This window comes from Anopheles coluzzii, chromosome 2 (assembly GCF_943734685.1).
Source record: "Anopheles coluzzii chromosome 2, AcolN3, whole genome shotgun sequence".
NCBI classification, from domain to species: Eukaryota; Metazoa; Arthropoda; class Insecta; order Diptera; family Culicidae; genus Anopheles; species Anopheles coluzzii.
In genome coordinates this window covers 30,917,368-30,930,676 of record NC_064670.1, presented here as the reverse complement: position 1 = coordinate 30,930,676, position 13,309 = coordinate 30,917,368, and the positions used below count along the sequence as shown (strand labels likewise).

At 46.9% G+C, this 13,309-nt stretch overlaps 4 protein-coding genes across 8 annotated transcripts in view; 1 reads left to right on the top strand and 3 right to left on the bottom strand.

The window, feature by feature from the left end:
• The window catches only part of LOC120947245 (clathrin heavy chain), a 13,795-nt gene extending 9,974 nt beyond the window's left edge, over positions 1–3,821 (bottom strand). For 2 of the 5 annotated variants that reach the window (XR_007451906.1, XM_040362404.2), the window contains exons 1-2: positions 3,714–3,821; positions 817–1,137 (exon numbers count right to left, since the gene is read on the bottom strand). Coding sequence is in view for 4 of the 5 variants with exons in the window: in XM_040362404.2 (XP_040218338.1) it covers positions 817–858 (42 nt within the window). In the remaining variant the exon portion in view is untranslated. Of the gene's footprint in view, positions 1–816; positions 1,138–1,590; positions 1,895–3,713 lie in introns of those variants that run through there. The other 3 variants (XM_040362405.2, XM_040362407.2, XM_040362406.2) reach the window with 3 other exon arrangements.
• Positions 3,822–4,386: 565 nt separating this feature from the next.
• LOC120947252 (facilitated trehalose transporter Tret1-like) lies at positions 4,387–6,971 on the bottom strand. Its single transcript, XM_040362417.2, has 5 exons — positions 6,787–6,971; positions 6,052–6,282; positions 5,678–5,976; positions 5,346–5,600; positions 4,387–5,284 (listed from the first exon to the last, which is right to left on the bottom strand). The coding sequence occupies exons 1-5, from the start codon at positions 6,917–6,919 to the stop codon at positions 4,727–4,729; spliced, it is 1,476 nt and encodes a 491-aa protein (XP_040218351.2). The 5' UTR covers positions 6,920–6,971; the 3' UTR covers positions 4,387–4,726.
• A 1,210-nt stretch (positions 6,972–8,181) lies between these two features.
• On the top strand, positions 8,182–11,545 carry LOC120947248 (protein suppressor of forked). Its single transcript, XM_040362410.2, has 9 exons — positions 8,182–8,514; positions 8,594–8,707; positions 8,795–9,003; positions 9,087–9,474; positions 9,554–9,745; positions 9,818–10,009; positions 10,082–10,328; positions 10,395–10,958; positions 11,050–11,545. The coding sequence occupies exons 1-9, from the start codon at positions 8,476–8,478 to the stop codon at positions 11,265–11,267; spliced, it is 2,163 nt and encodes a 720-aa protein (XP_040218344.1). The 5' UTR covers positions 8,182–8,475; the 3' UTR covers positions 11,268–11,545.
• Positions 11,546–11,562: 17 nt separating this feature from the next.
• LOC120947255 (serine/threonine-protein phosphatase 6 catalytic subunit) lies at positions 11,563–13,248 on the bottom strand. The gene is made up of 4 exons (XM_040362421.2): positions 12,920–13,248; positions 12,536–12,664; positions 12,298–12,456; positions 11,563–12,193 (listed from the first exon to the last, which is right to left on the bottom strand). The coding sequence occupies exons 1-4, from the start codon at positions 13,085–13,087 to the stop codon at positions 11,729–11,731; spliced, it is 921 nt and encodes a 306-aa protein (XP_040218355.1). The 5' UTR covers positions 13,088–13,248; the 3' UTR covers positions 11,563–11,728.
• Between the last annotated feature and the right edge of the window lie 61 nt (positions 13,249–13,309).

Below are 13,309 nucleotides of genomic sequence, written 5' to 3'. Positions count from 1 at the left end.
AAGGGAAATTAAATTTCCCCCTCAAGCTACGGAAGGTATATCCGTGTGAGTGTTTCTATCTTTAGCGCTGGCAGAGGAAGTCCATTTCCAGCTGGTACGGTTCAGTCTCCTTCAGGCGTTTTGGTATGGAAAAATGGGTCCAGCTATCTCGCTCGGGAAAATCGAAACACCCAGCAGTGGATGCCATTGCCAGCCGCGGCCATTGCGTAATGTCAAATCGCTCGTTTCCTTCCCGTGGTGGTGGTGGTGTGGTTTAATTCGCTTGTGGGACACGCGCGCTTAGTGCTGCTGCTGTCCTTTTTCCTTTCACCTCCGACTCGTATATCACGGTCCTATCCTACCCATACTTCTCAGGCAGACACAATGAACGTAGCGCTGAATCGATTTCTTACTCCGCATGCACATAATACACGTGACAGTTGGGAGAGAAGAAGTAACACAATTTCTGACACACTCAAGAATGCTCCCAAAAACTTCTCTGTCGTAATACGCTATCCAAAAAGGGATGATTCATAACAGTCATTCCATAGTGGGGGGTGACACTATCATCACCGTGAAACCAGTGAAAGGGGGCGTCACGGGCCTTTCAGAACACATGACCAGCACCTTTCTCCTTCATTATCTCCAGCAGCGGGGTGCGCTGCTATTGCATCCCACAAGAGAGCACTTAAACACATTATTTAAAGGGGGGTGTGCAGACCACAGTTCTAGATCATCAACGTCATCGGTGGGTCCTGTCATTCTTTTACATGTTCCTTTCATTTTCTTCCCTGCTTGCACTCAACTCACTCACAGCAAATATAGATTAAAACTCACCTGTAAATGCTCCTGAAAACGTATCGGAAGTTGTTGCGACATTTTCCGGCTGCGCTTATGCTAGTGGTTGTCTTCTTGGTTAGTCACTTCCGCGGTCTCGGCGAAGGGGGGGAGAGGAACACTTGCTTTTGATAGTTAATTCAGTTATATCTGATTATCGTCGTCGCCACTCGAACTCGTTCGCTTGCCACACACTTGTACACTGTGGCGGTTTGCTGTAATCCTACACGACACGAACGGTACCGAACGATGATGATGGGGTATTGTCGTACGGCGTGTTGTTGCCTTGTTCCTTATCGAACGGTTTTCCGTGAGACCCTACTGGAGAATGGAAACACAAAACGTTTAGTATCACTAGCGCCACGATTTATGTGCATGTGCATCGCCTATGTTGAACCCAATTCCCAATTTTGATGATGAGTTTGTATCCGGTGATATCCCGTCCCGCACAGGCATAGGGAAAATGCTGTTGAACGACTACTTGGTTCACTGCCGCTTACACTGCTTCTAGACGACCAACTTTTGTACCGCGACAAATTTTCTGCGAGCTCCTTATTCTAAAACAATTTCTCAGTTTTAGAACAAAATCAGAGGCAACCGTGATTGTCGCGAATTTGTAAATTTTTCACAGAAAGGCAACGCTTGTGTTTCGCGACATTATGATCGAAGTAAGCCTCGATCGAAGTAAGTAATACATTCGTCCTAAAACAAGGACGGTTTGATAGATAGAAAGTGTCGCGGAAGATTTTTTGGGTCGTCTAGAAGCAGTGTTACTGCTTGTTGGTAGCGTGCCGTTTACTCCGGGAAGGCAAATTCTAAGCAATGTCCCTCACAATATCGACAACAAGGACAGTCAAAGAGACCGCAGCGACCCTTGAATGAGTCTACAGGCTACGAGCTCTGGGATCGGCAGTCACATTAACGGCTCGAGAAAGCTTCTCCTATGACGGCACTATCTCGACTGAGTCTGCCAAGCAAACGGAACGCAATCATCGTACGCACACATCTTCGAGGCAACCCGAGTGAAAGTAGTGGTGTAGCAACCAACCTACAGCCAGGAAACATGAAGCCTACTTTACACGATTCGTAGCATAACAACAAGTTTTTTGTACCATTATTAAACATACGGCTAGAAAAAAATAGGCCGTAAACCGCAGTACATAGGGAGCACAGGTCATCCTACAATTGCATGCCTCGCAGAAATTGTTCAAAACATTACTGAAGTTCAACATTTAACCTATTTGTTATTGATGTTTTAAAAGGCTAGATTGTGGCACTTGTCGCAAGAAACACACGCATAGCATTAACGGAGTAAAGCCGCTGCAGCTTCATGGTGTAGGTGCGTTGAATAATTGAATTCCAATATGGCCGTTCCACGACTAGAGGGGAACTGTTTCACACACATAGATATCGTTCGGTGTCATGCGTCCAAATGATGTGTTCTAATTTCTATTACTTTTTTACACTGATGGTAGCACTTTGTGAAACAGGAAAGATACATCAAAGGCTAACAATTACACGCATTCTAACGGAGTGAGGAAAAAATATCAGGATGTATGACGAAGCGAAGATGCGAGCCGCGACGAAGCGAGAGAGAGAGAGAGAGTGCGCGGACGACAAAGGAGAGAGCATAAAACGGATGCACCAATACCACTACCAATTATTATCCATCAGTGAAAAGCCACCACACACCGCAACCCGCCCATACACACACGCACGCTTGTGTGTGCGGGAGCGAAATGGTGTTTGAATGAAGTGAAGAAAACAACTCACTTCCCGAAAGGTAAATTAAATTATCTTTGACTATTGAAATTATGCTCGAGTGCGGAGAGTGTGCGATGTTTCTTGCACGGGCGCACGAAAGCGGGTCAGACGCACGCACACCCCGCGGCCACCAGAACCCAGCCAGAGTGGGGCGAAACCCCCATTGGCACATGGTGTGGTGTGTAAAAGGAGCTTCTCTCCATTATTTCGACACCCATCAATCAGATTAGTTTCGTTCGTTCGTCGTCGTCGTCCGGTTGCCCTTCTCGCGCGCGTAAGCGAATATTGTTCCTATTAGCAGCAGCAGTCTGTGCTAGGGCCGGTATGCTAGTGTTGGTGTCAGTTTCGTAGCAGGTAACGTAGGCTGGCAGGTATTACGCCGCCACCCTGTTTCCCCATTCCCTGCGCAGCGACAGAGCAACCGCTCTCTGTGTGTAGTGGCGCAAGCAAAATGGCTCGTTGAGTCACTTTCTTCCTCCCGTACACACAACTGGGAAGACCCCCGCCCCACACACACTTCTTTTCAGCACGCACGCACACACACACACACTATGGTGACCAAGTGCCACATCACTTCATCGTTGGGCGCCTCCGCCCATTGCCTACACACACTGCTCGTTCGTTTCCTGCTGCTGCTTAACAGAGCATTCATTCCGTAACATATCCGGCCGCCGCACAAGAGAGGTTTAATTTTCGGTTCCCAGCCGTACGGAACCATCGGCCACCATTTTCTTTGCATCCCGTATGGCCAGCTAGTGCGGCCAGTTTCAACACAGCTTCACCATCTCCACATACATTTACGCGGGTCATCATCGGATACAAGTGAAAAATAGCTCTTCCCGATTTACTCTTCATCCAAGAGAGAGAGAGAGAGGAGAAAACGGTGGCCCTTCGTAACTACACAAAAGCGCACCACCCCCCACACCTCGGCGATGCGCAAATTTTTCAAGCCCAACACAGCAGCTTTGTCCGTACGTATCACTGTCCCGCTAGTGGGGTTTTAATGGTAATTTTTCGCTGCCAGTTCGCTTTCACGCCAGCACGCTAAAAGTTCACTGCCAACGGGCTGCAATCCGTGCTGCAAAAAGGCATATAGGGTGGAAATCACGCACGAAATCTCGAAAGAAAATTACCCGCAAGACGCACAGAACACACACACGAAAACCGTCAGATGAGTTGCAAGTTGGAAAATGAAATGCAGTAAAAGTTCGTTTATCCGTTCGGTTTGCCTATCGGCACGGATAAAACGCGACTACGGGTAATTGGCAATGGCCGAGCCGTGGTGGCATTTGCACAGTAGAGTCCGTGCTGTGCTGATTCAAATCCCGATTCAAAAAACAGCAGTAGAGCAACAGTTTTTTTTTATTGTGACTCCGAAACATTCTATTGCGCAAGAAGCACTGCTTTATTGTTACCACTGAAGAACAAAGATATTGCTTTCGATCAGCAGAATGTAGTCTTCATTAGCCGACGGTACACCTATTTTACACTCTAGACTTGTTGCGGAAGAAGCCAAGTGAACTTTAGCCATGGCTTATCACGCTAAGAAGATAAAAAAGTGGAGTCGTGTGGTTCATTGTTGATTTACCTGGTGGTCACAATGTTGCGGTTTTTGAAGAATCATAAATTCTGATGGTGTCAAAAGTCGGAATATTGCATTGGCTGAGTGATGAGCCGCGTTAGGTAGGTACACGTTACAGAGCTGTTGGCTATCGGATCAGTGATCATAATGATGTGAAGATCAGTCATGCAATATCATATTGTTTTTTTTTTTTATAGGAATACGAACCATTTTAAAACGACCAATTGTCTATATGAATCAAAATTATTTATTGTCTTTATTCTTTTTAATATCGGGTGACTACATATATGTACTACTAATGAAATCGAGTAAATGATTTTAACCGAATTGCAATAAATGCTCCCCTTTGGTACCTACGAAATGGTCATATTAGGACATCAGCTACGAGATAGTTATATTTACTATCTTGTAAGCCTTTTCACTCAAATGGACCTAGAATTTAATTTTGAAGAACCGTTGCTGATTGTTGTAGTTGAGGGCCTCAAAAAAGAATCGATATTGCTTATTTGTTGTCCACTATTCTACTAAAAGCAATTCAAATAAAAATTACCCACGCAACAACACTTACTTTTCCGCCCTGAAGTACACTTTGCTGCTTGCTAACCGTTTTTGTATCTGATCGAATGTTTTACCCTTTGTTTCCGGCACGAATAGAAACACGAAAATGGCCCCAAGCATACAGAATCCACCAAACAGCCAAAATGTGCCAGCCTCGCCTAGCCCATTCCGAAGCGGATTAAACGTTTTCGTCATCATAAAGGACAGTGCGTAGCTGGTGAACGTTGCCAGCGAGCTGGCGAGATCTTTCACGTCGATCGCAAACACTTCACCGATCATGATCCACGGTACGGGCCCAAAGCCGATCGAAAACATCGTCACAAATAGGGACAGCGCAAACACGGGTAGCCATTCGAGATTTTCCACCTGTGCTGGACTGTTTTGCAATAGGTGAAAGTACACGCCCAGAACAACATGCGATACGCACATTATGATGGCCGAAATCATTAACAGCCAGCGGCGTCCGACTCGATCGACGGTGAATGCTGCTAGCAGTGTGCCGAAGAACTGCATTGCACCCACTATAATGGTAGCGACCTCGTGGTTAAGCGAATCCGAAGCGTTCTGTTGAAGAAAGACCCCGGCGTTATTAAGCGAATCGGAGAGTATTTTGTATGTAATTTACCATGAAAATATCTGTAGCATAAAACAGCACCGCGTTGATGCCAGACATTTGCAGGAACGTTACCAGCCCGATCATGGCGAGCAGCGCACTCAACGTTTCCGGGGTGAATAGTGATTTCTTAATCGATTTCTTGGGTTGATTCAGCAGTGCGTCCTGTTCCAGCTGGAGCTGCTCTATCTCGTAAAAAGCATCACATTTTGGTCCTCGCAACCATTTGAGCGTCTCGATTGCTTTAGTTTTGTGGCCCCGTTTAAGCTACGGGGAGGAATGTAGAAAGTGCTAGTTTTTAGTTTCATTTTTTTCATTTCCTTCGATTGCAGTGCTACACCAACCAAGAAGGAAGGAGTTTCTGGCATCAGCATGAATATGGGACCGAACAGCAGGACGATGAATCCGGAAATAATATTCAACTGGAACACATTCACGCCAGCGGAAATGCTGAAGGACATCAACATGCCCAGGTTCAGCATGAGCTGGAAGAAACTGCCCACAGTGCCCCGAATACGTTGGTCTGCTATTTCTCCAATGTAGATCGGCACCGACATTGAGTAAGCGCCTGCAGCGAATCCCTGCAGCAAGCGGCCCAGATACATCATCACTATGGCTTGGGCCCATGTCAACAGCACCCATCCTGCAATGCATACAATACGCACTCAACATTTACTATCAATGATTCACTCGGCCTACTACGACCATCAATGCACACCCAAAAGTAGTGGTAAAACGAAGAAAAGGATGGTGTTTTTGCGTCCTTCCGATTTCAGCATTATCCCGCATGGTATGGCCGCAATCGCACCACCGATAGGCATAAAGGCAATCGTCCACGAAAATTGATCGTCAGTCAGGTTGAGGTTTCCTTCGCCATTTTCGAGTATCTGGGGTCCTGCTGGTGCGGACCAGCCAAACACCATTCCGATCGTTAGTACGCCATAGGAAGCTGTAAACGGTACGCATTATTACGAAATAGGGAAAAAAAGGAAGATCAATCGTCCAACCGCCTCAATCTGTTCGGAGATATGTGCTGGAGCTCATCGATCATTTTATCAGGGTTTCAGATAATTATCATACTCATTGATACTACTCATTGATCGGTTAGTTATCTCGTCACTGTCAAACACGTGTTGGTTTATGCTTCAAAACAAAAACATTTTGTTTACGCAATCACACACACACACATACACACACACACACACACACACACACACACACACACACACACACACACACACACACACACACACACACACACACACGTTTGAATCTGATCACATCCACAGACAATTGATTTTTAATTTGTTAACCTAGCACATGTCGCCGAACGTTCAAATTCTTTAGCGTGTGAAATCCTTATTTACACATTTTAATGTTGCAACAACACGAATAATTAAAAACTGCGACACTTCTTCGCCAAGAAGAGAATCGAATTTCACCACTCAATTACCTGCTAAAGCCGCGATGTATTGATTTTGATGTGCGAAATAGTATGGTAGCTTGCCCATCCTTGCGCACCAACTACGCACCAGTATTACTGTAGGTGCGAATGGTTTAAGATCAGTCCAAGCAATACGAACCATTACACTCTAGCTGTGTCACCTAACCATTTTACAGTAGCACTGAAGTCCAAAACCATTGATAAGCAGCGAAATAAAATCACACTTCTGAAAGCTGATTTTTTATTGTGATGCGTTATCAGGCTTAAGATTACGCCGATAAGATCCGTAATTGATGAAGCATGGATCGTTGTGTCTGTTTCAGACAAATTGTGTAAGGCAAAATTTAATGGGCTGTATCATCGCTTTTTGTTGAAACGTTCAGGGAAGCACTGTATGGTTTTTATGTTTTGTTAGCGATGTGATTTAGAGTTTACCCTTTCTATTCGCTTCGTGCACTGTCGGTTAGCAAGTTCTGTTTCGTATTTTGATAAACAAGACTGAAATAACGATTGAATGAAGTGTTTTTGCTAATCTGAATTCCGGTAGCAAAGCGACTCGTGCATCACATTTAAAAAACACGAAATGCCCGCTCAAATCCCAAGCGCCACAGATTAAGCTTAAACGACTTGAAAATTAAATATCCATAGAAAAAAAATGAAAGCTCCACAGCTTCATTGGTTTGATCAATAGATGGCGTATTACAACTCATCATTATATTGCTATCCTTTTCTTACAATGTGTTTCGACAAGTTTCATCTTATCATGACCTATATAGCCTTCTAACTTTCAGAGCAAAAATCTATATGAATGGTCGTGTGGTCAGATATGTGGGTATCAACATCAACGACCATTACTCAAATCTCACTTGTTTCAGTGCTGGTGGTTTCCTTTGGAATTTAGTATTTAAACAATTGTATCGCCGTTCTAGTTCTAGCGATGCATAACTTCAATGCGAAACCATACAACAGTACAGAGGAAATGAGAAAGCTCTCCTCCAAGCGATGAAGCTCAACTGGTTGGGATATCCCACCAACAGATAGCGCCACCAGCTTTTTCGCTATTTTTAGAATGCATGAGTCGTTTGCCGTCTGCTAAACGAAGTCTTTCTATATTCCGTTTAGGTAGAGAACTTGAGTCGTTTAGAAGCCGTTTAGTGGTTGTTTAGTGGATTTGTGGCACTTGGGATGAAGCTCTTGCAGCACAGTGTTCAATTCTCGGTCATGAGAGTAATACGAGGTGTGGAGTTTAAACAATGTTTCGAAATATTTGCTTTCATTGTACCATAACAATATGTTTAAATTTATTTCAGTTAACTTTTAATCTCGTTAAATTTTTTCTGTTATTTCTATTAGTTACATGCGCAAACATAAAAAAAAAATTTCTTAATCACAACTGTCAAAAATGCGCGTAAATGTATTGGTGAGAGAAGCGTCGTGAGCGTACCTTCCACCGTCACACGTTTTGTTTATAGGCGTCAAACACTTTGACATCGGCAAACAGTGGCACCGAGTGGCATTTTCTTTTCACGATACTTTACTTGTTGTAGCTCTACAATCGGAGATAATTTCCGTAGCTCCATCCGCTACCACCGTGTTACGGCTGCTGGTTAAGGCTGCTCGTTCGTGCGTTTCCGTGACCGGCTGCAATTGTTCGATTTGCGCGATAGTCAAACACTCTGCAGCAAAGCACGCCGCAAAATGACACAACAACTTAAGGACCAGCTTAAGTTTGATATAGTAAGTTGTTGCATCGTGATGGATTGCCATTGCAATACGTTTGGTAAACCAATTTCCAACCTATTCCCTGTCTGCCTAGGAATGGGGCCATGAGCGATTGGTTCGGGCACAGCAAACGGTCGAAGTGCGACCATTCGATGTGGAATCCTGGTCGCTTCTGGTACGCGAAGGGCAAAGCCGGCATGTGAACGAGGTAAAACAAAACAAAACAAAAAATTGCAACAAGAACAGTATGATACAGTGTGCTGAAATGCACTAAAATATGTCACATTACTTGTAGGTTCGATCGTTGTACGAATCGTTGGTGTGTGTATTTCCGACGACCGCTCGGTACTGGAAGGTGTACATCGAGCAGGAGATGAAGTACCGCAATTACGAGCGAGTGGAGAAGCTCTTCCAGCGGTGTTTGGTCAAGATCCTAAACATCGATCTGTGGAAACTTTACCTGACTTACGTGAAGGAAACGAAAGCTGGACTTAGTACACACAAGTTAGCGTTCCCAGAACCACCCATTGGGGGTAGCATAATTTTGAGTAACCTTCATTACCTTACCTTGCTTTTGTTTGTTTTAGGGAAAAGATGGCGCAGGCGTACGATTTCGCGCTAGAAAAGATCGGCATGGATCTGCACTCGTTCTCCATCTGGACCGACTACATCATGTTCCTGAAGAGCGTCGATGCTGTGGGCAGCTATGCGGAAAATCAGAAAATAACGGCCGTCCGGAAGGTGTACCAACGCGCGGTAATCACGCCGATCATCGGCATCGAACACCTGTGGAAAGATTACATCGCGTTCGAGCAGAACATTAATCCGATCATATCGGAAAAGATGAGCGTGGAGCGGTCGCGAGATTACATGAACGCGCGGCGCGTTGCGAAAGAGCTGGAAATTGTGACTAAGGGTCTGAACCGGAACCTGCCGGCCGTACCACCGACGGTAACGAAGGAAGAAATTAAGCAGGTGCGTGTGACGATCGTAAAAGGCTCAGCTGGTGGCATGTGTAGTCATTGCCGATTCAATAATGCATTTACTTTGACAGGTGGAGCTGTGGAAAAAGTACATTGCGTTTGAAAAGTCCAACCCGTTGCGCAGTGAAGATAATGCGCTGGTAACACGTCGCGTTATGTTTGCAATCGAGCAATGTTTGCTCGTTCTTACACATCATCCAGCCGTGTGGCATCAGGCGGCTCAGTATCTCGATCAAAGCTCGAAGCTGCTCGTGGAGAAAGGGGTACGTAACCGAGCGAATCCCGGTAAAGGACTTTAAAGCAAATCTGTGTGTGATTCGTTTCATCGATTTTAGGATCTCAATGCGGCCAAGGTATTCAGCGATGAAGCGGCAAACATTCTGGAGCGTGCTATCAACTCTGTGTTGAGCCGCAACGCGTTACTCTACTTTGCTTATGCCGATTTTGAGGAAGGGCGGCTGAAGTACGACAAAGTGCACCAGATGTACAATAAGTTCCTCGCGATTAACGACATTGATCCGACACTGGTACGTGTTGTGTTTGTCACGGGGTTACGAGTAGTGAAAATGACACATTTTCCCTTGCTTTCCCTTTTTAAGGCTTACATACAGTACATGAAGTTTGCACGCCGGGCGGAGGGAATCAAATCGGCCAGAGCCGTGTTTAAGAAGGCACGCGAGGACGTGCGCTCCACCTACCACGTGTTTGTGGCGGCCGCACTGATGGAGTACTATTGCAGTAAAGATAAGGATATCGCCTTTCGGATATTCGAGCTGGGGCTTAAACGCTTCGGTGGTAGTCCTGAATACGTCATGTGCTACATCGACTATTTGTCGCATTTGAATGGTACGTTCAGCGGCGTTAGCATGTAGGATTTGCATCTGAAAAGCTCAACTGTTTCTTCCTTTTTAGAGGACAACAACACCCGCGTCCTGTTTGAGCGGGTGCTCTCGTCGGGAGGACTAACGCCACAGCTGTCGGTTGAAGTTTGGAATCGCTTCCTGGAGTTCGAGTCCAACATTGGGGATCTGTCTAGTATCGTGAAGGTCGAGCGTCGCCGCAGCGCCGTGCTGGAGAAGCTGAAGGAGTTTGAAGGCAAGGAAACGGCGCAACTTGTTGATCGTTACAAGTTTCTTGATCTCTACCCATGCTCGCCATCCGAGCTGAAATCAATCGGGTATAGCGAAACGCGAGGAATGCTCAGCGTGACCGGGGTGAAACCGCCGCCCGCACCAGTCCCGGAGCAGCCGGAGCAGCCGCAGCAGCTTGCCCGGCCCGACTTCAGCCAGATGATACCGTACAAACCGAAACCGAACGCATTCCCAGGCGAGCATCCCGTGCCGGGTGGTACGTTCCCGCAGCCGGCTGCACTGGCCGCCCTGTGCGCTATTTTGCCACCGCCCGTAAGCTTCCAGGGTCCGTTCGTTTCGGTCGACAAGATAATAGAAGTGTTCAATCGCATCCAACTACCCGAAGGTACGTTCTACGCCTACCAACTTCTAGTATGTCGGGGCGATTTTTCAGCGCATGTTAAATTTTGTTTTGGTTTTTCCTTTCCGTTCCATAGTTCCGCCACCGCCAAGCGATAGTACTGCCGATTCGAGATTGTTCGAGCTCGCCAAATCGGTCCACTGGATCGTGGACGATAGTACGTACGCGAGCGAAGGTGGCCTTAAGCGGCGGCGCATGGCACCGGGCGGAGAGGACAGTGACGATGAAGCAGTGGCACCAGCCCCGCCCGCCAACGATATCTACCGTCTAAGACAGCAGAAACGGTTCAAGTGAATGCATGATGATAGCCTGCGACGCCACGGGATTATGCTTTTAGGAACAGTGTTTCGCCCGCTGCCGAAAACATACATAGTTGTAACATATATTTGTAAGGACTAGGCGAGCTCGTCATATCCACGCTCTGAGAAAGTTTTAGAGGACGAAATCATTGTGGCTGGTAATCAGCATACCGGAATGTACAGAGGCAGTGTGCGATGCCAACATTCGGGCACGGGCAGGTAAGAATGACGTCTAACATGAATAAAACAAACGAAACCCCGTATAGATAGAAATGATCGATGTCGCCGGGTCTGGGGCAGTGTTTTTCACTTTGCTTCTAGGAAGTTTGATAGTTTTTATTGTGCAAAAATACGTTCAATAACTGTAGAGCAGTAATGCGTCGATCTGCGGCTCGGCATGAAAACAACGTAGCGCCGAAGGTTCCGGCCTGCATCCCGTCAGTAGCATAGCTCGGTTCACAGGAAATAAGGCGTAATGCGCTGGCTTGGTATGACGCGTTCTTCGTTCGGGACGGCTTTGAATATTTTCACCTTTGGATCATCAATGTCATTCTCTTTAAACTCTAGTATCGAGGCGACGTTGCCACAGCGGTAGCAGTAGTTCGGTGCCGACCAGACCGTCACCAGCTTTCGGTCGAACTGGTAGTTAATACCCTCGTGTACTAGCTGATGCGCCCGGCAGATCATCTTCAGCATGTTGATCTCCATAAAGTCGCGCGTCACCGCCGACCCGAACAGCCAGCCGGCTCCGCGCGGACTCTCCGCCCACGTGTCGATGTCGTCCGGATCCGACCAAACCAGATCACAAAATGCGCCCTTGTGCGGTATCTCCTGGTCACGGTTAATGGTTCGAATTTGATCGAGCGTTTTGATTTCCGGACTAAGGCCACCGTGAACGCAAAGAACTTGTTCTTCAATAATCTGGAAGTGGGAAGTGCGAAGCAGAAACATGCCCGTTATCAAAACTGTCTACAGTGCACGGGAGGGAGATGGACATATCCTGCTTTCTATCGGCGTGCTCTTACCGCGGCAATTGTTAGAAGGTCAAACACCCTACAGCAATACTTCCACGGACTAGCGTTACCGTACTTCGTGTAACATTCATCGTAAAATCCGTACACTTTGGTGATTTGGCGCGACTCGTGGTTTCCTCGCAGCAGCGTGATTTTGTTCGGGTACCGTGCCTGCAAATCGGAAAATTGCGCGCTCGTCAAACAGATCATGCCAGCCCCCGGGTACGGGGCGGGGTACACCCTACCGTACCTTTAGCGTAAGCAAGCGCGTGAACGTTTCCAGACTGTAGTATCCCCGATCCACAAAGTCTCCCATAAAGATGTAGTTCGTGTCCGGCACTTGGCCACCGGTGCGGAACAACTCCTCCAAATCGTAAAACTGCAAACGACAAGAAGCGAGCGGTGTAAGGGCGATGGATGGGGAATTGAAAATAGACCTGCAGGTGTCCCCGCCACGAACGACAAATATCGCCCGCAGCGCATGGATCCGAGGGTTGGGATGGGCCACGGGGCAAGTGCGGCCGGGCATTTATTCTTATCGCCCTCGCACCGGCCGACCGGCGGTGACGCGTGATTCATCTAAATATATACGCAGTTCGGTAAGAAAGATGACGGGGCGGGTGACAAAACGAACCTGTCCATGGATATCGCCGCAAACGGTGACGGGTGTGCTGACGGGCTGCACGTTCGATTCCTCGATCAGCAGCTCGCAGACGATGTCGCACAGCTTCTTGAGATCATTTTCCGGCAGGTACTTGCACTGCTTCACAATTTCAATCCACTGGTCCAGGTCCGAAGCCATGGCTCCGCGGGTACGCTGCTGGCAGGGAGTGGGGGTGGAAGATTCGTGTTCGCTTTGTAGGATTTATCTCGGACACGGTGATATGGGGCAGCGAAATCTTGCGAAGAAACAACACAATGCGAGTCACCCCTTCGGCTCTTCTGTGTGGAACCTGCTGTCAAACAAAGGTCGACGTCAAGTTGATCAAGGTTGATAGTAGTGTGTTTTACACCGTAATTTTTG